Here is a 24,542-nt window from a genome sequence, read left to right as displayed (position 1 = left end):
GAGGACAGTGCAGATAAAAAATGACGCCTAGTCCAAGCTTTGGCTTCGTCCTTTTTAAATTGCATCAATTTGTTTGTCAACAAAACACACCCAACGGCTTGACAGTAAGACCAAGCTACATGCATTGTCGGTGAATTCTGAAAACTTCGGTCACACTTCAAAGAACAAGGTTCGCCGACGTCTTCTAGTAAAACTAATTTCTATCCTAACAATTTAAATGGCAGCTTTTGATCATGGACAGCGGAATCATGTAATCGTTCTTCAGGAAGGATACTCCCACGAAGAAGATGGAGACGAGACCGCCATGAGGGCTAACTGCACCTGCACGCTGGTCCGCTGCAGGGATGGCACCAACATCATAGTGGACACTATGACGGCCTGGGATGGAGAGCACCTCCGGTCTTTGTTGGACAATCAAGGCCTGGGCATCGAGGATATTCAGGTCGTAGTCTGCTCCCACGGACACTCTGACCACATTGGATGCAACTACCTGTTCCAGAAGGCACGGATGCATTTGGTTGGCGCGTGTGCCTCGCATCGCGACCTCTACTTGGATCTCTTCCCAAGTGAGAAACAGGACGCGGAACTAACGCTGGACTCGAATGCCGAGGTGGTTGTTAGGCGAACGCCAGGACACACCCACAGCTGCGTTTCAGTGATTGTTCACAACTCCCAGCTGGGAGGACGGGTCGGAATCACCGGAGATCTCTTCGAGCGACGCGAGGACATAGACGATGAGAGCATTTGGATAGATGCGGGAAGCGAGAGTGTAAAGCTCCAGCGCCAGGAGCGCTGTAAAATTGCCCATCTATGCGACTTTATTGTTCCCGGTCATGGTCCTATGTTTGCCGTTATAGAAACAATGCGTTCCCAGCTGAAGCAAGACGCTGACCTTAGTGCTTAACCTTGTATATTTTAGAAAGATATGTATATAGCTCGGTGTAAAAATAAATCTGTTAGACGATCGGAGTATTAGGCTATAGGCTTTAAAAATGTAATTATATTTAGGGTATTCCTTAAACAATTGACAATAAACTTAATAGGTACATTTTATCTATTGGGATGGCATAAAGTAAGAATGTGTATAAGAAGTAAAAGATTCAAATTATCATAATTTTTTAGGGCGCTGAAAATACTGATTACAGGGTATGATAAATACTAAACCTGAAAAATACTGATATACCAGCAACTGGGTCGCACTCCATTTCCCGTCGATCTGGCAGCTCTGCCAAAACAAGCGTGCAAGTATTTCAACCTGTGCAGTTTTTATCCAAAAAACCGAAATAATGAGCGACAGCGAAGCGGAGGATACCAAAACCAGCACGGACCCGGTGGACAATGCGTGGGCCATGAAGATCCCGGCCTTCAAGCAGGAGGACAATCCGCACGGCATGGTGGAGGAGAGCTCCTTCGCCACGCTGTTCCCCAAATACCGGGAGCGATATCTCAAGGAGGTCTGGCCCCTGGTGGAGCAGTGCCTGGAGGAGCACCACCTAAAGGCGGAACTGGACCTGATGGAGGGCAGCATGGTGGTGAAGACCAGTCGTAAGACCTGGGACCCCTACATCATCATCAAGGCGAGGGACATGATCAAGCTGATGGCCAGGAGTGTGCCCTTCGAGCAGGCCAAGCGGGTCCTGCAGGATGACATTGGGTGCGACATCATCAAAATCGGCAACCTGGTCCACAAGAAGGAGAAGTTCGTGAAGCGCCGCCAGCGTCTGATTGGGCCCAATGGAGCCACCCTGAAGTCCATCGAACTGCTCACCGACTGCTATGTTCTGGTCCAAGGAAACACCGTCTCCGCCTTGGGTCCGTACAAGGGTCTCCAGCAGGTGCGGGACATTGTACTGGAGACTATGAACAATGTGCATCCCATATACAACATCAAGGCCCTGATGATCAAGCGCGAGCTGATGAAGGATCCCCGCCTGGCCAACGAGGATTGGTCCAGGTTCCTGCCCAAGTTCAAGAACAAGAACATCAGCAAACGCAAGCAACCGAAGGTGAAGAAGCAAAAGAAGGAGTACACTCCATTCCCGCCCAGCCAGCCGGAGAGCAAGGTGGACAAGCAGTTGGCCAGCGGAGAGTACTTCCTCAACCAGGAGCAGAAGCAGGCCAAGCGGAACCACGAGCGCACCGAGAAGCAGAAGGAGGCGGCCAAGCGGCAGGACGAGCGCCGCAACAAGGACTTTGTGCCGCCCACGGAGGAGTCTGCATCCTCGAGTCGGAAGAAGGAGGATGCCGCCTCCACGAGCAAGGTGGACGTGAAGGCCCTCAAGTCCAAGCTGATCAAGGCCAACAAGAAGGCAAGGAGCTGATAGTTTTCATAGTTTTAATTAGACATAGGATTATTCAATAAAACCGATTACGTGAGCAAGGAAATTGAACTTGGAATCGAGGATAATGTTTATAATGGACTGCAAAAGTTTGTTTTAACAATTGTTTTGAAAAAGTTGGCTAGGAATAAGTCATAATAGTCATATTTTTATAGTATTTTTATTTTTCTTTGTTCCACCACTTAATTTCGAGATTTATCTCAAAGAAAAACTATTTTCATTTTTAAAATTGAATAATTGCTGAGTAATTTTATTTATGTTGATTTTTCATATTTTATATGTGTTTAATATGATCTTTGTATTATCGAATTCTAACTTTTGTTTTAAAAACCACAAATTCTGATCGTTCTCAATATTTTTTGAATATTTTAGAATTCAAAGAAAAAATTAGGTTAAAAGAAACGTGTTTTTATAAGGACTAAAATATCACATTAGTTGAGCTTAACCTTTTAAATTTAGTTCGTTAATAATAATAAGAATAGGTGCTACTATTTTGTCCCCAACTGTAAAGAGAGATCTCTCTCCCGCTCTCTCTCAACAAGTGGGCTTGAAAAAATACACAAACAACCGAAAGGCCTCATAGCCGAATGAGCCAAGTTAGTACGATTCCAGGTACCGTACTGACATGTACTAAACGCGGCTAGAAAGCGGATGACGCTCGCGTGCGTTTGACAAAAACAACAACAACAAAAAGGTGACTGAAAAGCCACAGCAACACAACGAAGTTGCGGGGTTATTGTTATTTGTACGTATATTTTCCACAAGCGACACCAACAAAAAAAAAGAAAAACGGTTTGTGAGAATCAAAAAGAACGGAGCAAAAGAAAGCCGTCTTAAAAATAAAAATCGAAGAGGAGCGAGAAAGCATTACACCAAAGGCGACGGTTAGAAAAGGACGGAACGAACGGCGAAGACAGGTAAAAAGGAGGAGGAAGAGGAAGAGCGGATTAAGTGCTGAACTACAGTTACTTTTAATGTTTGAAATTAAAATTAAAACAATGCTCCAGTGATCGCAGTCGTAACGACTAAAAACTAAAACCAAAAACCAAATATAAACGCCAAAACCAGTTAAAATGCCAAGCGAACGTGACAGAGATTCGGATTCGTGCTAATTAGAAAAAGAATGTGCCAGGTGAGAGGATGATATCGAAATGCTAACGAGATATCGATACCTGGGCAGTGAGTGTGTGTGCGTGGTGTGTAAAGGGAGTAGATTCGTATATATCACACATATCACCGGAAAATGCGGTCAATTAGAATAGTGTACATAGCGAATTGGGCCCTGTGTCTGTGAATTAGTGAATGAATTGAACAAAAGCATTGAAAATCAATACGAAACCTGCCGCCGCTCCCACTTTTGTACATACAGTGCTACCTGTAAATAGTGAACTTTCGAGGTGTGAACTTATGAATACTTAACTTCGATTCTAAGCCGTGAAAATCTTAAGAATTTCCATTCCAAATGATGTAAAGTTTGGAATTTAGTTATACCAAGTACAAAAGGAAAGTTGTGACAAAGGTTCTCTACCATTCTCTAAAAAATTGGCGGTAAAGTAACTATGATACATAGGCATAAAATATTTAATATTTGTTTTCATTGATATTAATCCATTAAATCAATTTTACTTGTGTAATTTCGAAAATATTTCCAAAATAAAAATAAAGTATTTCTTTCATATAAGTTCACTCTTTCGAGTGAGCCCTGTGTATCCACGCACGCACATTACTGTGAAGCCTCACCTGTGTGAGTGCGGCTTAGAGGCGAATGAGTGTGTGTGCGAGAGACTCGTGAAATATCAACAGTGCAAAGTGAGAGAGGAAAACGGAAAACAGGTGGAAAAGAAAGCTTAAAAAATGCGGTCGGTCAAAAACTAAAGTTGCAGCAACAGGCGAGGGGAGTGGAGAGGGTGGGTGGCGGGGAGAGGGAGGTAGACACGGGGACAAATACCTTTTCAAGCCGCACACACACCAACACAGACAGAGCAAAAGACGTCAGTTTACCTGCCGCGCATGCGCGCGAGGGGGACGGCAACAGTGTAGATCGGGGTGTCGATGTCTCGCCATCCCCCTCCCTCGCTCCCCCGCCCCACAAGCGGGTTTCCACCCAAAGAACAGCAAAAGAAACTATTGTTATTTGTTGTTTTGCCAATTGCTTCGTAAACCGAAAAGTATGCGAGATAAAAAGCAAGTGAACCGCCCGCCGCATTTTTTATCTAAATCCAGCTGTCTGAATTATTTGAGACATTAATACCCATCTCATGCTTATCAGGGTCCAATTAATTATCTTCACCTCAAGGGAAGTGTGTAAAACATAAAATACCATTTTTAAAGGGGAACACTTGGATGTGGACCCCTAGAGTCTTATAGAAATCCATCAATATTTCTATATTTTCCCTGATAAGGAATTATATTAGAAAATACTATTTTTTCTCGCCCTTAAATTTGGGAAAAATTAATTCATATACTATCAGATTTTGGTTGAATATTTGGGCAAAGCTCAAAATCTCTCATACGACACGTATGCCAGTTAGAATTTAGTGCAAACAAATAGTTCTTCTATTTCTAATCTGGTTAACTTACTAATTTCATTTGAATAAATATAACATAGGTAGAGAGACCAAATAAATTAATGTTTAAACTCAAACTCTACGCCACCTAGATCATAAGCAACAGTGCGTATGAGTAATGTTTTATGCTCAGTTTGGAGTAAAATGTTTTTAAAATCTAGTTTTCTGTATACAATTGATAGATTTTAATTTCTGAAGCTCGGATTTGTAATTTTAAGGTAGCATACTTAATACTCCTATTTAAAATCAAAGCTTTTCAATTTAATATCGCTTATCTAATCACCCAAGACTGGGTACTTCATCCAAAACTGGCTTTATGCAAGCCCTACAATTTCGCCGTTGCCCAAGTGCGATAATGTTTATCGCGTTTCGTCAGTGGCCTCTAAGCTGCTGTAAAATAAAGAGCGAAAACACAAATCTGTCAAATTCCACAAGTGTGATGCAATTTGGGGCTTGTGGCCAAAATAAAACACGAAAAATATAACACAGCGGCGCAACATAACAAAAACAATAAACATTTCCAGGGGTGTAGTGGGTCAGTGTTTTCTTTTTTATTTGCATTTCGTCTTGCTTGTTTACTGCGATTTCATTTTGGGCCAGATCGTGTGGAGATAGTGCACTCTGGCTGACCCCCTCCACGAATTTCTCTTTCACCGGTTGCAAGTACATAAAACCCCCTCCCCTTGCCCGTTGACCCTGCACCCCTGCTAGATGGGTACACAGTGAAAAAATTGGATATTAAATTGATATTATAATATCAAAACGGCATGAATATAACAAGACATCGAAAAGTATTGTAAAATTTAATTTGAGGTAGTCTTTAATTTTTAATAGTAATAGAATTTTTGTTTAAATGAAATACAATTAACCAAAAAAATAAGAAATCTGACTTCATAGCAAAATGTTGTAATTATAAATAGATCAAAAAAGTAATAATAATACCTTAGGCTCCTTAAATTACTCATTAAAAAGAAAGATTTTTCGAAATTTTTTATTGGTCCTTGTCATTTTTTTTTTGTGTAGATTGGTATGCGACAGCGCTGCCAGCGTCGACTGCGCAGTCGGCTTCTGAGCCCAGCCTAAAACAGCGGAAAAGTTGTTGCTGTCATTTGAGTCGAGGGAGCGGTTGAGATATAGTGTCTGGTGTTTCTGTTAGAAAGAGAAGGAGAGAGTAAAAGTGTGTTTGCAAATCTCAGTTTCACGTGTGTGTGCTTTTTGCAGGTGTGTTCATTTACTGCACAGAAAAAAATTAGAAAATTTCTAGACGGATTTTTGACTTAAGAATATACATCTTTTCTGGCCTGAAGTTACAAAGAAACAACTTCTACTAAATTATTAAAAATTAAAAATATTAACATCATAAATTTCAGACAACATTTAACTTTAAAGTTCTTATCCTTTCTTTGTCACTATGTACATTAAAATACATTTAAAGTGGAATAAACTAATTTGTTATCATGTGTTTAAAAAACAACTTTAAAGGCTAAACCATATCAAATATTATTATTTATTGCCAATATTTTGGTCTTCAGAGATATATTTGCCACTAGACCTTGGAAACTATCCTAGTTTTGTTTTCTGTGCAGTCTAAGTGGAGACAATCAGTTAGGAGGAGAACCCGGGGAAGTCGCGATTTTTGAATTCCAATGCTGATCTAAGCCAACAACGAAATGTTAAAGTTTGAGAATAATTGCGGCCATGTGCGGATCGTTTTCGAGTGTATGTGTGTTAGCGTTAGTGGCTGTGTGGAATGCGGTCTGAGTCAGAGACGATTGGCTGCGCAATATCCGAAGGGGCTTAGAGGGATTTTGGGGCTTCAGGGGGTCTTGAGATGCAGAGGGACTAACTAAATCTTAGCTACATGAAACAAAAGCAAAATAATTATTTAACACACATTGTTAGATACATTATTTATCCAGCAATCACCTTCTTCAAGATCTTGAGGAACCAAATTGGGAACGAAGACTTCTATGGGCTACCACACCCCTGAAAGCCACGTCTCGATGAGAGACTCTTTTTGGCCGTCCGCATATGCATACCGATAATTTGCCATATTATGAAAATTCTATACTATTGCGTTCTATTCAAGTTAAACATGTTTTTAGGAAGTTCTAACAAACTAAATAAAATTATCTGCTTTTGTAAAAAAATGACATAAGAGTATTATAAAATATAGAGTTCCTAACGGTATGGGTATCACACTTAAATAAAATTAATTGTGTTTATATTTATGTTGATAATTAGACTCGAAGGTGTAGAAAAGGTATCTTAAACTGCTTACCATATAAATATTTTCTTGATGTTAAAACACCTTGCGTCATCGATTAAGCGGTAATTTACACTGATTCCTTTGGAACCCATGCTTTTGTTATTAAAATATTTGAAATATTTAAGCCTAGCAATAAAATTATTATTTTGTATTGCCTTAAATGACTTTTAACCCCAAGCTTTAAATTTCTCAATTTCAGACGGAGTTTCAGGCGTCGAACGAAGCCTGATCGGGGATTGGAAGACACCATGGTAAACCACCACTCAAATGGAGGCGGGAGTGCCGGAAATAGTAGCGGAAGTTTAAGAGGAGGCGGTGCCCATGGAGGCGGCGGAGGTGGAGACTACTCCGGAGACGATCGCAGTGGAGGCGGCGAAGAGCGGGAGCGGCTAGAAAGCGACTTGCATGACAAGCCCACCTACCTGCTGGAACACCTGGCCACCTTCACGGTGAACAAGGAGTCGGGCATTGTTTATCCGGCGGACGGAATGCGTCGCCTGTTGCAGCTGGAGAAGACCACAGGCATTTGGTCGCAGAAGATGCAGCTCTGCCTGGACTACCAGTGGGTGCTCATCATGGACTACGAAACGGGGGTAAGCCGGGGGATATTCTCTACTTTCTTTTGGTTATTTATAGTAACCTTTTACTCTTTCTCTTTCAGAACATCATCGAAAGGTTCCCCGCTTCATTGGTCCAGGAACCCACCGCCTTCACCTCCAATGACGCCATGGAGCTGTACAACAACATTCTGGTCTTTATCGTGTCCGGAGGCGGTGGTTCCCGCTCCGAGATGCACATATTCCAGGTAAGGACGATAATACTATAACAATGATAATAGGAGTTACAATAGAAAGTTTAATGGTTTTTTGAAACTAATCGATTGTAACCAAAATCTTTCTGAACAGATAATGTCAACTCATAAGTTCCAATTGCAAATATATCATTTTATTTAAATGTATCATCATCATTCGGTAGCTTTTTCGCAAAACGATTAATCTCAGTTAAACATTGATGTTATTTATATACATCAAAGCAAACTTTACTTAAGATTGTCACTGCTGGGTTGTCATATATTTAATCAAGACACAGTTAAATACTGGTGACATGCACTTAATCACAGTAAATTAAAATTTGATGATTAAAGCTTTGTGAGAAAGTCGCTCAAAATACACTTATAATGAAAATAGAATTAGATTTCAAACAAGTGAGATTTTACAAGTATATATATCATAATAAGTATATTTTGATCCTTGGATTAAACTTGAATCACATATTCTGATCCTTTGACTATCCTTTACAGTCACAAAGCGTGTCCGCCGTTCATCTGGTTGAGGACTTGAAGCAGCTGCGGAGCGGCAAGATGATCACGCAGCAGCGCGGTGCCACGCCCACACAGTCGGGAGGCGGAGGCGGCGCCTCCAGCATGGCCATGATGATGAGCAAGACGTCCTCGTCCTCCTCGCACAGCCGAGTGGAGCTGCACCAGCAGCACAGGGAGCAGCACAGGGAGCAGCGGGTGGAGCGCGAGCGGGAGCGGGATCGGGATCGAGACCGTGAGCGAAACGAGAGCCACCACCACATGCACCAAAGGAGCAGCATGGAGCAGTACGGAATGCGGGCCGGCGTGGGTGTCCCGGGCGATGTGGATGTGGCCCACATCAGCGGGGAGACGGACTCGGAGCACGGCGGGATTGGTGGAGGTGGAGCAGCGGAGCGCGACGAAACCAGCTCCACGTCCAGCGAAAAGTACGAGCGGGATGTGGCCGTGCTGAATCACTGCTTCGACGACATCGAGAAGTTCATAGCCCGACTGCAGCACGCGGCTGCCGCTTCCCGGGAACTGGAGCGGCGTCGTCGCAACCGGAAGTCCAAGAAGAGGGATCCGGGCGAGGGACTGCTCACCCTGCGGACACGGCCGCCGCACGAGAAGGAGTTTGTGGACATCTTCGCCAAGTTCAAGCTGTCGTTCAACCTGCTGGCCAAGCTGAAGGCGCACATCCACGACCCCAACGCCCCCGAGCTGGTGCACTTCCTCTTCACGCCGCTGGCCCTGATTGTGGAGGCCTCCAGTGACACGTACTACGAGTCACAGCTGCCGGCGCGCGTGGTGAATCCCCTGCTCACCAGGGAGGCCATCAACCTGCTCATCAATTGTGTGACCAGCAAGGAGACGGAGCTGTGGCGCTCCCTGGGCGATGCCTGGGTTATACCGCGGGATCAGTGGAAGGACGATGTGGGATCCTACCATCCCGTTTTCCTCGACGGCTGGTCACCGGACTACTTGATCAACGACGAGCTGGAACCGCCACCAAACTCCCCACCCGCTCATGTGAGCAAGCGGAGGCTCGAGGTCCAGGCGGGATCTAATCTAAATGGTCGAGGCGGAGTGGGAGGCGGAGGATACGACGACTACGACTCGGGGAACGGGATGAACATGGCCATGGGCATCGAGAAGTACACCATCCACCACGGCAACGACGTTGGCCTGAGGGAGCGGGAGAGGGAGCGCGATAGAGATCGGGCGGGAGCCATCAGCGCCTCCGACTTTAACACCCGCAGCGAGCTCTCCTTCGACTCGATTGAGGGAAGGGGCGGCGGAGCAGCGGGGCATGGACATGGTCATGGACCAGGAGGACCAGGACCCACCCTCAGCGCCATCACAGCTGGTCTTCAGAATCTGCATACGAGGGAATCTCGAGGAGGCAATGGCTACGGAGTCGGAGGAGGAGCTGGTCCAGGGCCGTCCTCTGAGTTGGGTGGCGGAGGCGGACGGGGTCCACCGAATGTCAGCGACGACCAGATGCTCGAGTCCTGGCTGGAGGATCTGCAGGCGACGGGAGCGAAGATAGTGCTGGTCACCTATCCACGCACCGCCAACAATGATAAGGAGCTCAGCGTAATGCGAGGGGAGTACTTGGAGGTGGGTCTATAGAGTGGATAGAGTTGGTTCCATCTAGTAACCCTTTGTTATATCTTCCAGATCCTTGACGACACCCGAAAGTGGTGGAAGGCGCGCAACATGCGTGGCCAGGTGGCCCATGTGCCCCACACGATCGTCGCCCCCTTTAATTTCGGCGATGGAGATGGCGCCCAGTTCTACGGGCAGCAGCAGCCGCCGGCGGGTCCTCCAATCTCGGCCAGCAAATCGCGATCAGGGGTGGGTATCCTTAGACCTCCTCTCCTTGATAGACATTCTAATTAATTTTCTTTTAACCAGGACAATCCCGGCTTGGAGCAGCGATCACCGGACCCCACCGACATGATGCGCAGCAAGCATCTGGGCAAGAAGGGCGAGTTCCGCTACTTCTAGGATCCATAAAGATCACCATATACACATAAACACACATAATCCGTAGTGAGAATCTAGCGTTAGAGAGAGACAGACACCAGCAGTCCCGTCTAGGATGCTAATCCTGATCCTGGTCACTAACCAATCGGATTAGCTCCGATACTTTGCACTCGCTCGCAGGAGAGTGCAAACTAGAACTAACCTTAAGACTAACCTAAGTGGAGCTTCACGTGGGAGCGGTGGAGCAGCATGTGGCTCCTGCTGATGCGGATGAGGATGCGGATGCTTAAGCTGATGCTGATCTAGACGAAGAAGGAGGGGAGGCGACGGCAATAATTTGTTTTAATAAAATTATATCCAAAGGATCCCTTGATTGTGATCGATTGTAACATATAACATATGTTTCCAGAGGCCAATGGCTGTGTAAGGATATCTAAGGAATATTTCTGGGGAGCACGGGTACTGATATTAACAGAGGTTATAATAAGCCTATAAACTTAGATTGGACGAGCTGCTTTGCTTTATTTGGATGCTCACAATAAGAAGTTAACTGGTGCTGTAGTGATCAAAGCCAACGATTGAACAAAGAGCATTCTACGAAAATTCGAATAGATCTTGGAAGAGCCCAGGTAGCCCTTCCGACTAGATAATGGACAGCTTCTCCACGCGGGCCAGAAGCGGGGAATCGGAATGGTATTCCATGCTCCTCACGGCGAAGTCGCCCACTTCGTTGGTGAAACACTTTAGGGTGGAGATGGAGAAGGGACGTCCGGGGAAGTTGTAGTAGGTAAAGTACTGCCCGTTCACGGCGATCAGGAAGGCACGATCCCCCAGTCCAAAGGCGATCTTGAAGAGTTTTCCTCGCACGAATGGAAACTCACCCTCTGTCTCCTCGTCGCTTAGGGCAAAGCTGCGAAAAGAAAAAGGGAATTTGTTTAAAGGAAGTTATTAATGGTCGAATTCTCAATGCCAGGTTAAGGTTCTAGTTTGGTGATTGATAGAGAAAGTAACATTAAGCGTTTTCTCAATGTGATGTACATTTTACGAACGACAAATCTATACAGGGTCTGTAAACAAGCAATATTGTGAGAAATTCGGTATGACTACCTTAAAAAAAAATATGGTTAACTTTTTGTTTTAACTATTGAACCTAAGATGAAACTTAACCCTCTGTTGGGAAATTACATTTTTGGGTAATAGCAACTTAACACAATGACAAAAATTAACATGACACTGAGAAATCGGCCGGTATATAAAGGGGAACCCCTGACATTATTCTACCTGTTATCTTCCCTCTGGTAACTGCGTGAAACCGTTGTCCGATCAAAGTTCACATGGAAGCGGAGCACCGTCCTCCCGGTGTCGTTGCACTGGAAACAGATGGAGAACTCCGTGGTCGGAGGCCCCTTGGCAATACACTCCATGGCCACCACGGTCCCGGTTTCATATCGTCTGGGCACGTCGCTCTGGAAGGCCACCTTATCCGGACACATGAGGGATCTCGGGAAGACGAGCGGAAAGAGCATGCGGTGATGGAACTGGGTGATCTTCTCGAAATCCCCGTAGGCCCGCACATAGTTGATTTGCTTGGGGAACTTGACGAACTCAAAGGATCCGTACAACTGATCATTTACGTAGATCTCGAAGCATCGCTGAAGTACTGCCACCCGGAAGGTGAAGCTCTGCCCGGGCTGCAGTGGATTTTTCGGACCGTCGCACTTCCAGTTCTTCGAGATCTCCTCCTGCTGCCATCCCTCACCCGGCTGGAACATGCTGCGAATGATCTGGCCCTCGCGGAAGTTGGCCTCGATCTTCAGGAACACCGTTTCGCTCTCATTCTGTGCGTTCACATTGTCCGTTAGGTCCAGGGAAATTCTGTTCGTAAATCGATAGGGTTGTCTTAGTAAAAAAATATTATAAATGCGATGGCAATCAGGGACTATATACTCGGTACTCAAAATGTATTTTTTAAGGTCTTTGTCAATTGATTATTTAGTAGTTTTATAACCACTACTTATAGAACAGTTTCAATTGAACTCGTTAGTGTTCGAAAAGTTTAAATGATATTATTATTTTTATACCCGTTACTCGTAGAGTAAAAGGGTATACTAGATTCGTCGGAAAGTATGTAACAGGCAGAAGGAAGCGTTTCCGACCCCACAAAGTATATATATTCTTGATCAGGATCACTAGCCGAGTCGATCTAGCCATGTCCGTCTGTCCGTCTGTCCGTCTGTCCGTCTGTCCGTCTGTCTGTCCGTCCGGATGAACGCTGAGATCTCGGAAACTATGGGAGCTAGGCTATTGAGATTTGGCGTGCAGATTCCTGAGCTTCTTACGCAGCGCAAGTTTGTTTCGGCACAGTGCCACGCCCACTCTAACGCCCACAAACCGCCCAAAACTGTGGCTCCTACAGTTTTGATGCTAGAATAAAAATTTTAACTGAAATGTATTGTTCTCATCAATACCTATCGATTGACCCAAAAAAAAGTTTGCCACGCCCACTTTAACGCCCACAAACCGCGAAAACCTGTGACGCCCACAATTTTCATGCTAGATAAAAAATTTTAACTGAAATGTATTGGTCTCGTCGATACCTATCGATTTATCCAAAAAAAAATTTTCCACGCCCACTCTAACGCCCATAACGCTTAAATCTGTATACCGCCGGTAGGTGGCGCATTTTAATCTCGCTTTGCTGCTTGCATATCTCCATATAGCTGAGTAACGGGTATCTGATAGTCGAGGTACTCGACTATAGCGTTCTTCCTTGTTTGGATTTGGAAAACCAAACCATGTTTTATGCTACAGCTTGTCAATATACAGCCGTATAATACAAATCCGGTCTGCACCATCTTAAAAAACTCAACTAAAATTGAATCACTATTTAGAATTAGGAATTAGGAAACCAATAACAAATAAATAATCGCGAATCTGCGATTTTCAGCAGAAATTTGCTCGCGATTATTTATTCGATTTATTGGTTTATACTCCCATTGGAATTTTATTATTTTATCGCTAACCACTTATGTTTGCATTAGAACTTAATTGGTTTGTCAACAATCGGTTATTTAAAAGTCCGTATTGGTTTATTAATGATTGCTTCTGTGTTATATATGTACAATGTACATATTTCCATATTAAATAAAAATTTGTTAAGCAGTTCGACAATTGGATAGGCTTGTTTAATGTTCGAAGTAATTAGGAAAACCGTAAAAATTAGACTCCTATCAACATTTTAAGCTAGTCGAAGGGGTTTTTAAAAATAGTTTTAGTTTTTTGAGTACTGGGTATCCAAAACCAAAATGCATTACTTATTCGGATGGGGCTTGACGCGTCCACTGACGATGAGGACATGCCCGAAGGGAACTTCCGTTAGGACCTTTGCTTTCCACACGTTCATCGCGGCTCCACGGTTCCACTGCAACTGACTCGACGAATCCGTATCCTTAGTGGAATCCAGCCGGATCCTACGGCGCCGTTTTATGCGCCCTTATGCTAATAGATTCGCCATCCGTCGCCTTTCCTCGTTCATTTGTTGTGATTATGTAAAGGCGGGTGAAATGAGGAATTACCTGCAGCCGCATGCAAACTTGACATGGACGTGGACGTGGTAAGGTTACCCCCAATCCCATCCGCCAGCCGAAGCTCAACCCGTTCAATCGAATCCCATATAAATCCCCAGGCAACCCCCGAATATATCCGACCCAGTGAGACCCAGCGCTCATGACGAGAACCTTGCGCGTTTATTTATTTGATTCAATCCTTGCCTTTGTAACCCATAACTGTCATCCTCGAGTTCTTTTCACGGTTGCTGTCACGCCCCCAACTGCCGACTGCCCATTTGTTGCTAGTTACTCGCTGCACTGAGCCAAACTGGATAGAAATCGATTTGAAAAAGTAAAAAAAGATATAATGGTATATATTACAGATAACACCAGATATCAATCAATACTTTTCGGCAAGTAAGGTAATCGAAAGCAGTATTGTAGATAAAATACTTATGATCCTAACTCAAAGCAATGCTTATCAAGAAATTCATTTTCATTCATAAATTTTATTGCCCTTGTAACTACGAAAACTACTGGCAATAAAACCAGGGAAATCGAAACATAATAGATTGATATCCAGACGGATGATGTTACCTTTGTCTTATAGATAGCTTCTTAATACCGTTTCTATATGTAACATGCTCTTAATACAACATTTTTATAACCCTCGTCGAGACAAGGAATTACATCTAAGTCCCTGCTTTTTTCTTCTCGCCGTGTTCCCCATCTTAACCTCTCCCTTTTGACGGTTCCATTGTTGTTGCGTGTCTTGGGCGAAATAAAACAAGGTAACAACAATTGATTCCCTGTCTAAAGTTTTTGCATTTGCAGTAAAGTGCGACTTGGGGGCTGAACCGGGGTCTCTCCTCGGCCTGGAGCACTTTTCCAGTCCCGCCCCTCCCTCCACGAGAATCCAGTCCGGGTAATTCATTTCTTTTGACGTACCTTGGCATATTCGCTGAAGTTCTGTCTCCGTCTCTGTCTGCGTCTACACCTTTCGCTTTCGTCCACGTCCAAACCAATGACATCTCCTCAGGGCTCCACTCATCCTAGAACAGTGGGAGGTGCCTAAAGAGGTCAGCTCTTAGGAGATATGTAAGAAACAAGAAAAGTTTAATACCACAATGTTAAATTGATACTAGAAATTGCAAATTCGAAAAATATTTAAACTGGACCAGGACAATGTCAGTCAACTCCCTTGGAGGTCCTTTCTGAAAGTATTTAGTCACTAGAGGCTTTACTGTACACCCCCTTCCAAAACGTGGCCTCTGTTTGTCTTGTATCCTTCGCTGTTTCTGTCGCTTGCACCTGATCGAATTGGGTCCAAGTCTTCAGCCTAACTCGACTTGGCTGGGCTCACTTATTTCTGATTGCGTTTCACCTTGTAGCCCTACCCCTCGAGGCACCTCCTGACCCACCTAACCCACCCCCACCCCCAAAGATGTGCCTGGCTTTGCCTGCTACGAATGGCAAATCGCTAATTGGTTAGTTATGGCCACTGACAATCCAATCTATCAATCGGCAATCCGACAGCCGAATATAAACATCCGCGGCGACCTTGTCAACTCCTGCCTGACCTCTGACCTCCTACCTGGCCCCGCCCCCATGACACACGCCCACTTGTTCGGCGTTCTCCAAACAGAACTAATGAAGTAATCGTGTCGATTTCAACTTTAATTTCCGCTTGTCACTCCAACTGATAACCCGAAAGCAAGTGGAGCAATGCGAGCAAGGCTTGTGTACGTTGCACAATTATCAGTTTCGGTTTCGGTTAGCTTTTTACCTTATAGATTGCCACGTTTGTTCCCCTCGAAACCCTTTTTTACCACACCGCACAGAAAAAATTAATATATTTAGAGATAATAACTCGGAGGTCAACAAAATACGAATTTAAAATCGAAAGGATAGATCTTTCTTATATAGAAAAGAATCAGAAATTGTATCAATAATAATCTGTAACTATGATACTACTTCGGTATTCTGACATATAACCATGTCGTTTTAAAACTAAATAATATTTTCACCTTTCTTATTAATAACCAGGTATCTGCTTCAAGATGATAAAAAAACCTACAAATTGACCAATGTATCATATTAATTTTTCTCTCCGTGCCTCTCCAGAATTCTTATCTCGTTCCCAAGTCATTTTCCCTAGCCGTATCGAATCGGTTTGGGGCGAGCGACGACACGTCTACAGAAATCAGATTTTACGGTCGGGTCTGGCGACGGATCCGCAAATCGTACAACCAATATAGTGATAATGGGTTTTACGGCCCCCGAGAGTCCATGCCAGCGCACCAAGTGGAAACGACTCCAACCCGAACCCCGAACCGAATCAGAATCCGAATCGGAATCCGAAGCCCAAACGGAAGCCGAATATGGCTGCGATTGTTAATCAACCGGCTTCACCACTTAAGGTGGCGTCTACTTTTTGGGGGCGGAGCGAATCACGTCGCTCTTTGGTATCACTAGTGGGTTTTATCATCGCCCATAATCAGTAAAAGATTGATAGGGATTCCGAGAAGCGCTTATCACCGATCCTCACCTGATGACGTACTCATGTAGGATCTCCAAGCGTGGCCAACTCATTAGTTCACTTCGGATATCCATTGATAACCGCGTCAGTTCCAGCCCAAAACTTGACTTCCTTGAGTTAGGGGAGTTCTAAAGAGATATACTATACGAATATAGAACCGATACGATCTCCACCACGTGGCGATTTAATCGGACATGAAAATAACTTAAGCCAAACGAACAAACTTCTAGCGATCACAGTTTGCATTCCCTTGGCCCAAGTAATTCGCTGTCCCGGGATTCTAATGATTCTGTGAAGGAGTAGTTACACGTAGGCACCATATACACTATATACACCATATCTTTCTCCAGACAGGAACGGATCGGTTCGAAACGGATCGGTGGCGGCACTATATGCACTTGTCGCGTTTCGGAACGTAACTGAAACGTCGGATTTGACGGTGAAGTTTAAAACGCCAGCTCCCGATGAAGAATCGGGGCCCACGAAGTAGTATAGTATCGTCGATCGCTACCCATATCTCACCTGTACACCTGTGCGAGTGCGAAGGAGCGATAGAGAGTGGGAGAGGGAGAGGGAGAGCCGAAAAAGGCAGGGGCAACAGCAGAAAACACAAATAAATATGAAATATTGAACTGGAGCAGAAAGTGGGTGATATTTTGTAGATAGCATAGCACACACACCTGAGCGTGCTGCGTGCTGCCTTTGTATTGGCCATTAAACGCGACTGTCAACGTAGCTGAAAAGCTGAAAAGAAAACGAAATGGAAATGGAAATGCCAGTGGAAATGGAAATGTCGCCCCACAATTTGTCTCAATAGATTCTGTCGTGGCTGGCGTTATCAGTACAGGTAGTGCGAACAGGTGAGGGTTCCCGACAGCTCCCTTTACCTGCGACCCCGCCAGGCGCATCCATTGAAACCACCTCACAGCTATAGGCATTCCTATAGGGTTTTATATTTTTTGTAATTTTGTCTGCTTTGGATCTTGATCTTTCATCTAGTATTACTAGAGTATCAAAAACTTTAAACAGTATAAGGTTAATATTTATATTTCTATCCTAATACTGAAAAAATTTGTGTGCCTTGTATCACTTATATCGATAGCAAAGATTTCAACTATTTCAAACAATATTTTAGGAAGTTGTGATAATGTCTTATATCAATAATATCAATAGCAATGCCTTCAACTGTTTAAAACATAATTTAGGAAATACTGACAATAATACTAGATTGTATAATAATACAGCTTGTATAACTAGAAGAGTAGTTCAGATACTTTATTTTTTCAGGGATAATTACCAAGGCTTTTAGTTATTACTCGTAATTCCATATGTTCTGTATATTATTCTTTACAAATATACTATAATGTGCTAACTATACAATTTGCTTTTTTGAAATCCCCATTTTGGTGTTACTATTTCGACCCCAACTGTACTTAAGAGTGTGCCTCTGACAAGTGACAACTTCGACTCTATTTGCTGGAGCGATCTGCTCCAGTGTCCCTGTCCGTTTCGCCCCACCTTCCTTATCGCCACCACCTTATCAGAAGACAGTGAACATGCCGAGAAAAGCCATAATTTTCTTTGAAGTTTGCACGAGACGGAGTGTCATTAATTGATTTATTACTAAAGTTGATTGCCAGGGCTTCCTTGGGTTTGCTCTGGTTCTGGACCGATTTGGGGATGTCCAAGTGGTTATATGGCCAACTAATTAGGTAAATGTGTTTGCTATGATGTTACCTGCGACTCTAGGAGATATCTTCTCGCCTTGGCAGATATATTTTCACCTACAGTGATAACGTCGAGGGTGAGAACATGCCGCAGAGTCGATCGGGCACTTAGATGATTGGGATGGCAACAAGGTGGCTCGTTTCGGTTCCATTTCGTCATCCAGTGTTTGCTCCATTTTGATCATTGTTTGAAGTGGGAACAGAAAGTGAGCATACACCCCATTCCCATTCTCAATTGAATTTCCAGCAAATGTGTACATTTGGACTGTGTTTATTCAGCTTGACAATGTCGCACTTGTGAACAATATATACATCTACATTATATATGGCCATGCCAACGGCTCGAGTTCCAGAGAAATATCCTATAGCTCGGTCTGCTGCTTCTTGGCCTCGATTACATTCTGCATGACCAGATCGTACAGGTTGTCCTCATCCTCTTCCGGGGTTTCCTTATCCTCCGGATTATCACTGACTTCCTGCAGACTCTCCAGTTCTTTCCGGTAGTTCTGCAGGGCTTTTTGAAGGAGTTTCTCTACAGGAGAGTACGTGGAACGTGATCTCAGGCGGGCTTTTGCTATTTCCAACGCCTGAAAATGTTATATTTATCATATTATATCATATATAATAGGTTCATAGGGAAAGATTACCTTCAGGGTGTTGGTGTTTCTCAACAGGGCCTCTTCGTAGGATAAAACCCTGGGAGCAGCGATGATAGAAGTATCGGCCAGCTTTTCGTTCTGACGTTCCAGTTTCAGTTCCTCAGCTTGCCTAAAAAACCCATATATCCTAGAGACTATTGTAGTTTTCTATGGAATCACGTACACTTTCTCCAATTTTTGATCTATCTCCGCCTCCAGGGCCAGGTATTTGTCATTAATCTCCTTGATCAGGTCCATTGTGCGTCCTTGTCAAAGGATAAGTAAACAAAGCCCTAAACAAACGAGTTGCCATGCAACGGTCATTTGTTTTGGCTGTTAACAGGTGCTGCCAGGTAGTTTGAAATTCGTTGAGACAGTCAAAGCTACCTAAGTTGATAGTGTTGCCACAACGATGGAAAAGGTAACGATAACGTTAACCCATGAGAAACAATTTTTTCGTAATGCCAAGTAAAATGTGTTGACTTAATTTGCATTGTACAAAAATAGTAATAGCCTAAAATGTATGGATTAATTATAGTGGATACAAAAAATGATTAAGAAAAAAGCCTTAGGCTTGTAGATTTTCCGTCCCCGGAAGCTGAGACCAAATTGTTCCAATGCACCGTGGATAAGTTCCGCCATTTTAGTAGGGTTTACCCTAAAAATTTATAAATAAAAAGCAAAAATCTATTGAGTTCTTTAAAATTATTTTAACAAATTTAATTGTTCAAAACATCAGACAAACAATGCCAACACTTTCATGTGTGTGCTTAATAAGTGGTTGTTAGCAAACTCATGTTATCCCTATGATCATAAAAATGAGACAGTAATTGCATCGAAAAGTGCGATAGCTTATCTATACGTGATTTATTATGTTTGCAATATACCTTTTGGCGATAAATCGATTTTGACTGAGTCAAATACACCCCCAATAATAAAGACCTTACTCATGTGTCTAGTAAAACTACACATATTAACAATTAAGATATAGAAAAACTCAAGCTGTAATATCCGCTCCAAAAAGATACATATGTCCTCATATAGTCCTCTAGGTCCTCATATGCTTATCTAGCTGACGCAAATATACTTTTTAGGTATAACCTTTCCGGACCCTAACACCTTCCGGATAAAACCTCTTCAAAAAACACCTTATAATCAGATAAAAAAAGTCTCGACGATCCCAAGTTTTTGATAGGATTTTAACAAACGAAACCAGATTGAATGTTGAAACATCTAAATGCCCATTCCAAGGTTCAGAAACAGTCTGAGTCCGAACAGAAGATAAGAAACAAATCAAAACGGGATATCACATAGTTCTCTAGTAATAAAACCACTATCTGGCATATATTTTATGGCCATAAAAGGGGCTTGTATTATAGTGAATTCTAATGATGACTGGCCAAACACTCAAGTAAAAATGTTTGCCTTGGTGGTGCAAATTTCATTTTAATAATGACTTGCTCGAAAGAGAATAGTAGTCATAAAAAGATTGTTTGATGGCACAGTGCCAGACAGCTTTCTCGCCGATCAAAGTCCAAGTGGCAAAAGCTGTTGGTTGTGACGAAAAGTCAGTACTTAGTTTGGTCAAAAATTTGTGTTTATTAATTACCATATCATTTAGATCCACGCAGAGCGGGCACATACCTTTGTTCACTGACACATCACATATGGGATGAAATATACTAACTATATACACACAGTATTCTCTATCTAGCCTTCTACTTAAGTAATTTCCTACTCAACCCTCGATAGAATCTCACGCTTCCTTCAGAAATTGATTGATATGAGGCGCCACCCGCTCCGGGGTGACCAGATGAAGATGGTGGGTGCCGGGCACCTCGACGTACACCACTTTGCAGGCGTTTTCCCTCAGCGCGGCAATCACATCCGCATAGACCTGTGGCGTCTCGAACTTCATGCCGGGAGTTCCCCGAATGTTGAGAACCTGGCAGCGAATCTGGCGGGCGTAGGCCAACGTCTGCTCCGCGGTGAACATGCCCAGCAGGCTGACCTTCAGCCGCAGATCCCGGGCAAACAGATAGCCATCTTTGCTGGGATTGTGCCGCATTCCCCGGTTCATCAGGACCCGCACGGAGGGCTCATCCACAGAGCCATCGTAGGCATCCAGCACCAGCTTGATCATCTCGTCGTATGAGTAACAGGGCTGCTTGCTCTCCGGCAGTGACTCATAGTCCAAGAACTTGTCCAGCGCCTTGCCCGTGCCCTGCGCCATTCTCTGAGTGCTTCGCACCGTGGGACCCGCAATATCGATGTTGATCAGCTTGTCCACCTCGGTGGGGAAGCTGGCCGCGTACATGAAGGTCAGAGCTCCGCCCAGCGAATGGCCCAGCAGGCTGACGTTCTTCCAGTTGTACTTGCGCACTATGCGGCGGATCAGGCAAATGCCATCCCAGAAGATGAAGTACTGCATGCCCTGCGGATAGTGCGAGGACTTCCCGTGGCCGGGCAGGTCGATGGCCAGGACGGAGGTGTCCGCCGGTAGCAGGGGGCACAGCCGGTCGAAGCTGCCGCAGTTGTCCTGCCACCCATGAAGGGCGATAATGGGCTGCTGCTCCTTGGAGCCCCACCACTTTCCTGGAAAAGGGAAAATCGATTAGTGCACTGACAGAAAAATGAATCTTAAACAAATATCAATTTATAAATGTAACTTAATGTTTTGTTGTACTACTTGGGTCAAGTTTAAGCTCTGCGATGTTATATTCTTATCTCAGCTAATTTCTTATACTAACCCTAACTTTTATTACTTTATTATTTTAAAAATAGATGTTCGCTTTTATAAACAAATTATACATAAATAACACGTCTTTTATCATATTGGATATATGATAGGATGACGTTTTCAAATTGTATTAATCATGGTACTTAACTTTTTTAAGAAAAGTTGATTTTAATTTTTTGGAATTATAGTGAAATGTTTAAAATTAAACAATAAAAGAGTATAGTATAACATAAAAAAAATAATTGTTTAAAAAATTGTTTAATTTTAATTTTAAAAAAATATGTTTTTTGTTTTTAATTCCACTAAAACTATTCAAAATAGTGTTTTTTTTCCGTGTAGCTGCACCACAATAAAAATCACGTCAGCTTGTCATGAATGGGCCGATGCTGGTGATAAGGAAACTGGCGCCTTGTTGACTCACCCTCTACGGTTCCCCACGGAACGTCGATGGAGAACTCCTCCCAGCTGTCCTCGCCCAGCAGCTGAGGCGCCTCCTCCTCCAGACCATCTGAAAAAGGGTAATCCAGCCGTTGGTGAAACTCAAATAAAGAAGAGTTGTGACGAAACCATGTCTGGTGAAATCGCCCAGGTGGGACGCAACCAAGCCAGCGGAGACTTCGGACTCAGGTGCGAAAAGTGTGCGAACTGGTGACCTGACCATGACCTCCTCCTCTTCATTACTCACTTGTGTCTGGGGAAAGCGTCGCCTCCGCAGATTGCGCCGTTGGTGTTGTCGCCACGCGTGTCTGGCCCATGGCTGAGTTGTGGTGCTAATGTGGGCTGTGCGATTCCGTAATCAGGTAGACTGGGGTTTCAGACAGGCAACTGTTTTGGAGGAATCTCCGAGAGAGACTAACGACCAACTAAAATTCCAGCAGTTTACCCCGAATGTGGGAAGTTTCAAAAGAGCTGGCAGTTTGGGGGGAAAAAGCTAGGAAGCTATGAGGAAGTGCTGATACTATGATATACTTAGTTAGAATTGGTTCAAAATAGTCATATATTGCGGCACCTAAATATGAACGTAATATTAAGCAAATAGCAAATATAGTTTTTAATAGATATTAATATACATTTTTAAACGGGAATAACAAATATGTTTTATAAAGTGAAATAGTTTCAACTATCTTGCTAGCGGTACCAAGAAATACTAAATTTAGCTATAAAATACCAAAGGAGGCATCTCAGTTACGACCACAGCTCATTTTTAACTGGGTGGCAACTCCGTCATATTGTTTTTATTTACAATTGCGTGCAATTTTAATATTATTTCCACCAAATTGTCCTATTTACTCAACAAGTCAACATGTAAGTCAAGAAAATAATGCCCCCAGCTTAAGCTAACCCATTTCTTATTTGAAATCCCGTCAGGACGGAGTTCTGGAAATCCAACGAGCGGAAATTCTGCGATTTTTGCAAATGCTGGCTGAGCGACAACAAGGCGGTAAGTTGATAAATCCTTGAATTTAAGTACTTGAATGACCCCCAATCCCCTAGAGCGTCGCCTTCCACGAGAGTGGCAAGCGGCACAAGCTGAATGTGGCCAAAAGGATCACGGACATCAGTCGCAGCAGCGAGAAATCAGAGCGGGAGCGCCAAAAAATGGACGCGGATATCCGGAAAATGGAGGAGGCGGCCATGAAGTCATACGCCCAGGATGTGCATTCCCGTGGAGACATGACCGCGAGGTCCATCAACACGGTGATGAGGGCCACCGCCTCCTCCTCCTCTTCCGGTGGCGGGACCTCCTCCGCTGGAAGATCCCGCCAAGTAGATCCCATGCGCCTCGAGGGACTCTCCGATGATGAAGAGGACCAAAGGCGGGTGGCTCCTGGCAAAGTGACCTCGGAAGCAGCCGCCTCGGAGGCATCCCTTTGGGTGGAGGGCAAGTCGGACGAGGGACACACCTACTACTGGAACGTCAAGACCAATGAATCCGTTTGGAAGCCCCCCAAGGAGGGCTATCTGTCTTACGAGGAGTATGAGCGCATTAACCAGCTGGCCATCGATCAGCAGGAGATCTCCCAGGCCCAGGAGTCCCTCAAGTTTCGGGCCAATGCGGATGAGGAGGTGGCCCGGGTGAATCGGGAGAAGATGAAGGCCTTCCGGAAGCCAGACAACCCCAAGGAGAAGAAGCAAAAGGAGGAGCGTCGTCAGACATTCAAAACGGAGGAGGAGGCCGCCACCAAGGAGATCGGCCAGTGGCAGACAGTGGTGGTCAAGTAGGAATATTTAAACTTAAACATTTCGAATACAAAAATGAAATCCTTTTTTTTATAGAGCACCTGAGCAACCCATTGACTGGCAGCTACCCCAGACGGATTACTACACTGCTGCTCCCGTGGTTTCAACTTCTAGTGAGCCCGAACCGCCGGCCAAGCGATTCAAGGAGAAGACGATAGGCGGTCTGGATGCGGAGACAGCCGCCAGTGCACCTGCCACGTTCAAAAGGAAGTTTATAAAGAAGGGAAATAGTCGCCAACGCGTGGAGGATTAGGTACTTAGTGCAGTTTTTATATGTTACCAACTAAGTAACAAAGTTAGATATTACATTAAGTAACGCTTTTGCATATAACAGTGCATCTGTAGCTCAATCTTTACATTTATTTTAAATTAAACAATAAAATAACTGCTATGTATTTCCCATGAGACTATTCCAATTAATCCTATCTTGCCTTGTAAAGTCAAAATCTAAATCAGAGTTAAATGTTACTATTATCTAAGCTTTCAAATGGCTATAATTTCAGACCTATTTACATACACATTTATTATTTACATTTATAAATAATTTTCAAAAACCGATAGCAGTAACGACTATTTCGATAACTTGATAGGTGTGTGTCCCTGCTTAAGTGTGGCAAATTTAGGCTGTAGTTTGTCGTTCTTTTT

At 43.8% G+C, this 24,542-nt stretch overlaps 7 protein-coding genes across 11 annotated transcripts; 4 read left to right on the top strand and 3 right to left on the bottom strand.

Annotated features, from left to right (window-relative positions):
• Positions 1–140: 140 nt before the first annotated feature.
• LOC108009756 (metallo-beta-lactamase domain-containing protein 1) lies at positions 141–998 on the top strand. Its single transcript, XM_017074377.4, has one exon. The coding sequence runs from the start codon at positions 218–220 to the stop codon at positions 902–904; it is 687 nt and encodes a 228-aa protein (XP_016929866.2). The 5' UTR covers positions 141–217; the 3' UTR covers positions 905–998.
• A 208-nt stretch (positions 999–1,206) lies between these two features.
• dbe (KRR1 small subunit processome component homolog dbe) lies at positions 1,207–2,401 on the top strand. The gene has a single exon (XM_017070428.4). The coding sequence runs from the start codon at positions 1,287–1,289 to the stop codon at positions 2,319–2,321; it is 1,035 nt and encodes a 344-aa protein (XP_016925917.2). The 5' UTR covers positions 1,207–1,286; the 3' UTR covers positions 2,322–2,401.
• Positions 2,402–2,885: 484 nt separating this feature from the next.
• aru (arouser) lies at positions 2,886–10,829 on the top strand. 5 transcript variants are annotated; one of them, XM_017090011.4, is made up of 6 exons: positions 2,886–3,033; positions 7,375–7,768; positions 7,837–7,980; positions 8,476–10,095; positions 10,156–10,332; positions 10,393–10,829. In XM_017090011.4, exons 2-6 carry the CDS (start codon positions 7,424–7,426, stop codon positions 10,483–10,485), a joined length of 2,379 nt encoding a protein of 792 aa, XP_016945500.2. In that variant the 5' UTR covers positions 2,886–3,033; positions 7,375–7,423; the 3' UTR covers positions 10,486–10,829. The 5 variants fall into 5 exon arrangements, with proteins under 5 accessions (XP_016945500.2, XP_016945499.2, XP_065718918.2 ...); XM_017090010.4 differs by having other exon boundaries at positions 2,942–3,256; XM_065862846.2 differs by having other exon boundaries at positions 2,943–3,084.
• Positions 10,830–10,961: 132 nt separating this feature from the next.
• On the bottom strand, positions 10,962–14,024 carry LOC108010463 (32 kDa beta-galactoside-binding lectin). Its single transcript, XM_017075336.4, has 3 exons — positions 13,779–14,024; positions 11,746–12,339; positions 10,962–11,374 (listed from the first exon to the last, which is right to left on the bottom strand). The coding sequence occupies exons 1-3, from the start codon at positions 13,865–13,867 to the stop codon at positions 11,107–11,109; spliced, it is 951 nt and encodes a 316-aa protein (XP_016930825.2). The 5' UTR covers positions 13,868–14,024; the 3' UTR covers positions 10,962–11,106.
• A 4,509-nt stretch (positions 14,025–18,533) lies between these two features.
• On the bottom strand, positions 18,534–19,330 carry LOC108012845 (uncharacterized). The gene is made up of 3 exons (XM_017078314.4): positions 19,101–19,330; positions 18,926–19,046; positions 18,534–18,865 (listed from the first exon to the last, which is right to left on the bottom strand). The coding sequence occupies exons 1-3, from the start codon at positions 19,172–19,174 to the stop codon at positions 18,641–18,643; spliced, it is 420 nt and encodes a 139-aa protein (XP_016933803.2). The 5' UTR covers positions 19,175–19,330; the 3' UTR covers positions 18,534–18,640.
• Positions 19,331–20,491: 1,161 nt separating this feature from the next.
• On the bottom strand, positions 20,492–22,554 carry kraken (serine hydrolase like 2 kraken). Its single transcript, XM_017069924.4, has 3 exons — positions 22,342–22,554; positions 22,078–22,164; positions 20,492–21,511 (listed from the first exon to the last, which is right to left on the bottom strand). The coding sequence occupies exons 1-3, from the start codon at positions 22,409–22,411 to the stop codon at positions 20,673–20,675; spliced, it is 996 nt and encodes a 331-aa protein (XP_016925413.2). The 5' UTR covers positions 22,412–22,554; the 3' UTR covers positions 20,492–20,672.
• Positions 22,555–22,836: 282 nt separating this feature from the next.
• LOC108008743 (WW domain-binding protein 4) lies at positions 22,837–24,264 on the top strand. Its single transcript, XM_017072644.4, has 4 exons — positions 22,837–22,961; positions 23,025–23,097; positions 23,151–23,875; positions 23,934–24,264. Coding segments are annotated over exons 1-4 (1,017 nt in total). The 5' UTR covers positions 22,837–22,959; the 3' UTR covers positions 24,151–24,264.
• Positions 24,265–24,542: the final 278 nt, after the last annotated feature.

This window comes from Drosophila suzukii, chromosome 2L, assembly GCF_043229965.1.
Source record: "Drosophila suzukii chromosome 2L, CBGP_Dsuzu_IsoJpt1.0, whole genome shotgun sequence".
NCBI lineage: Eukaryota > Metazoa > Arthropoda > Insecta > Diptera > Drosophilidae > Drosophila > Drosophila suzukii.
The sequence above is the reverse complement of the archived record's forward strand: the minus strand, read 5'-3'. Positions and strand labels throughout refer to the sequence as shown.

What these genes read in the sequence shown, in the direction of transcription:
- kraken (XM_017069924.4), bottom strand. Translation starts at nt 22,411, where the DNA reads ATGGGCCAGACACGCGTGGCGACAACACCAACGGCGCAATCTGCGGAG. An exon ending in GACGCTTTCCCCAGACACAA is followed by an intron (nt 22,165 to 22,341) that starts GTGAGTAATGAA and finishes ACCCTTTTTCAG; the next exon opens with ATGGTCTGGAGGAGGAGGCG. An exon ending in TCCGTGGGGAACCGTAGAGG is followed by an intron (nt 21,512 to 22,077) that starts GTGAGTCAACAA and finishes TCCCTTTTCCAG; the next exon opens with GAAAGTGGTGGGGCTCCAAG.
- LOC108009756 (XM_017074377.4), top strand. Translation starts at nt 218, where the DNA reads ATGGCAGCTTTTGATCATGGACAGCGGAATCATGTAATCGTTCTTCAG.
- aru (XM_065862845.2), top strand. Translation starts at nt 7,206, where the DNA reads ATGTTAAAACACCTTGCGTCATCGATTAAGCG. An exon ending in CTTGCGTCATCGATTAAGCG is followed by an intron (nt 7,238 to 7,374) that starts GTAATTTACACT and finishes TCTCAATTTCAG; the next exon opens with ACGGAGTTTCAGGCGTCGAA. An exon ending in CCAGCAAATCGCGATCAGGG is followed by an intron (nt 10,333 to 10,392) that starts GTGGGTATCCTT and finishes TCTTTTAACCAG; the next exon opens with GACAATCCCGGCTTGGAGCA.
- LOC108012845 (XM_017078314.4), bottom strand. Translation starts at nt 19,174, where the DNA reads ATGGACCTGATCAAGGAGATTAATGACAAATACCTGGCCCTGGAGGCG. An exon ending in GATCAAAAATTGGAGAAAGT is followed by an intron (nt 19,047 to 19,100) that starts GTACGTGATTCC and finishes TGGGTTTTTTAG; the next exon opens with GCAAGCTGAGGAACTGAAAC. An exon ending in GAAACACCAACACCCTGAAG is followed by an intron (nt 18,866 to 18,925) that starts GTAATCTTTCCC and finishes TAACATTTTCAG; the next exon opens with GCGTTGGAAATAGCAAAAGC.
- LOC108008743 (XM_017072644.4), top strand. An exon ending in GGCTGAGCGACAACAAGGCG is followed by an intron (nt 23,098 to 23,150) that starts GTAAGTTGATAA and finishes CCAATCCCCTAG; the next exon opens with AGCGTCGCCTTCCACGAGAG. An exon ending in TGGCAGACAGTGGTGGTCAA is followed by an intron (nt 23,876 to 23,933) that starts GTAGGAATATTT and finishes TTTTTTTTATAG; the next exon opens with AGCACCTGAGCAACCCATTG.
- dbe (XM_017070428.4), top strand. Translation starts at nt 1,287, where the DNA reads ATGAGCGACAGCGAAGCGGAGGATACCAAAACCAGCACGGACCCGGTG.
- LOC108010463 (XM_017075336.4), bottom strand. Translation starts at nt 13,867, where the DNA reads ATGAACGTGTGGAAAGCAAAGGTCCTAACGGAAGTTCCCTTCGGGCAT. An exon ending in GTCAAGCCCCATCCGAATAA is followed by an intron (nt 12,340 to 13,778) that starts GTAATGCATTTT and finishes ATTTACGAACAG; the next exon opens with AATTTCCCTGGACCTAACGG. An exon ending in TACCAGAGGGAAGATAACAG is followed by an intron (nt 11,375 to 11,745) that starts GTAGAATAATGT and finishes TTCTTTTCGCAG; the next exon opens with CTTTGCCCTAAGCGACGAGG.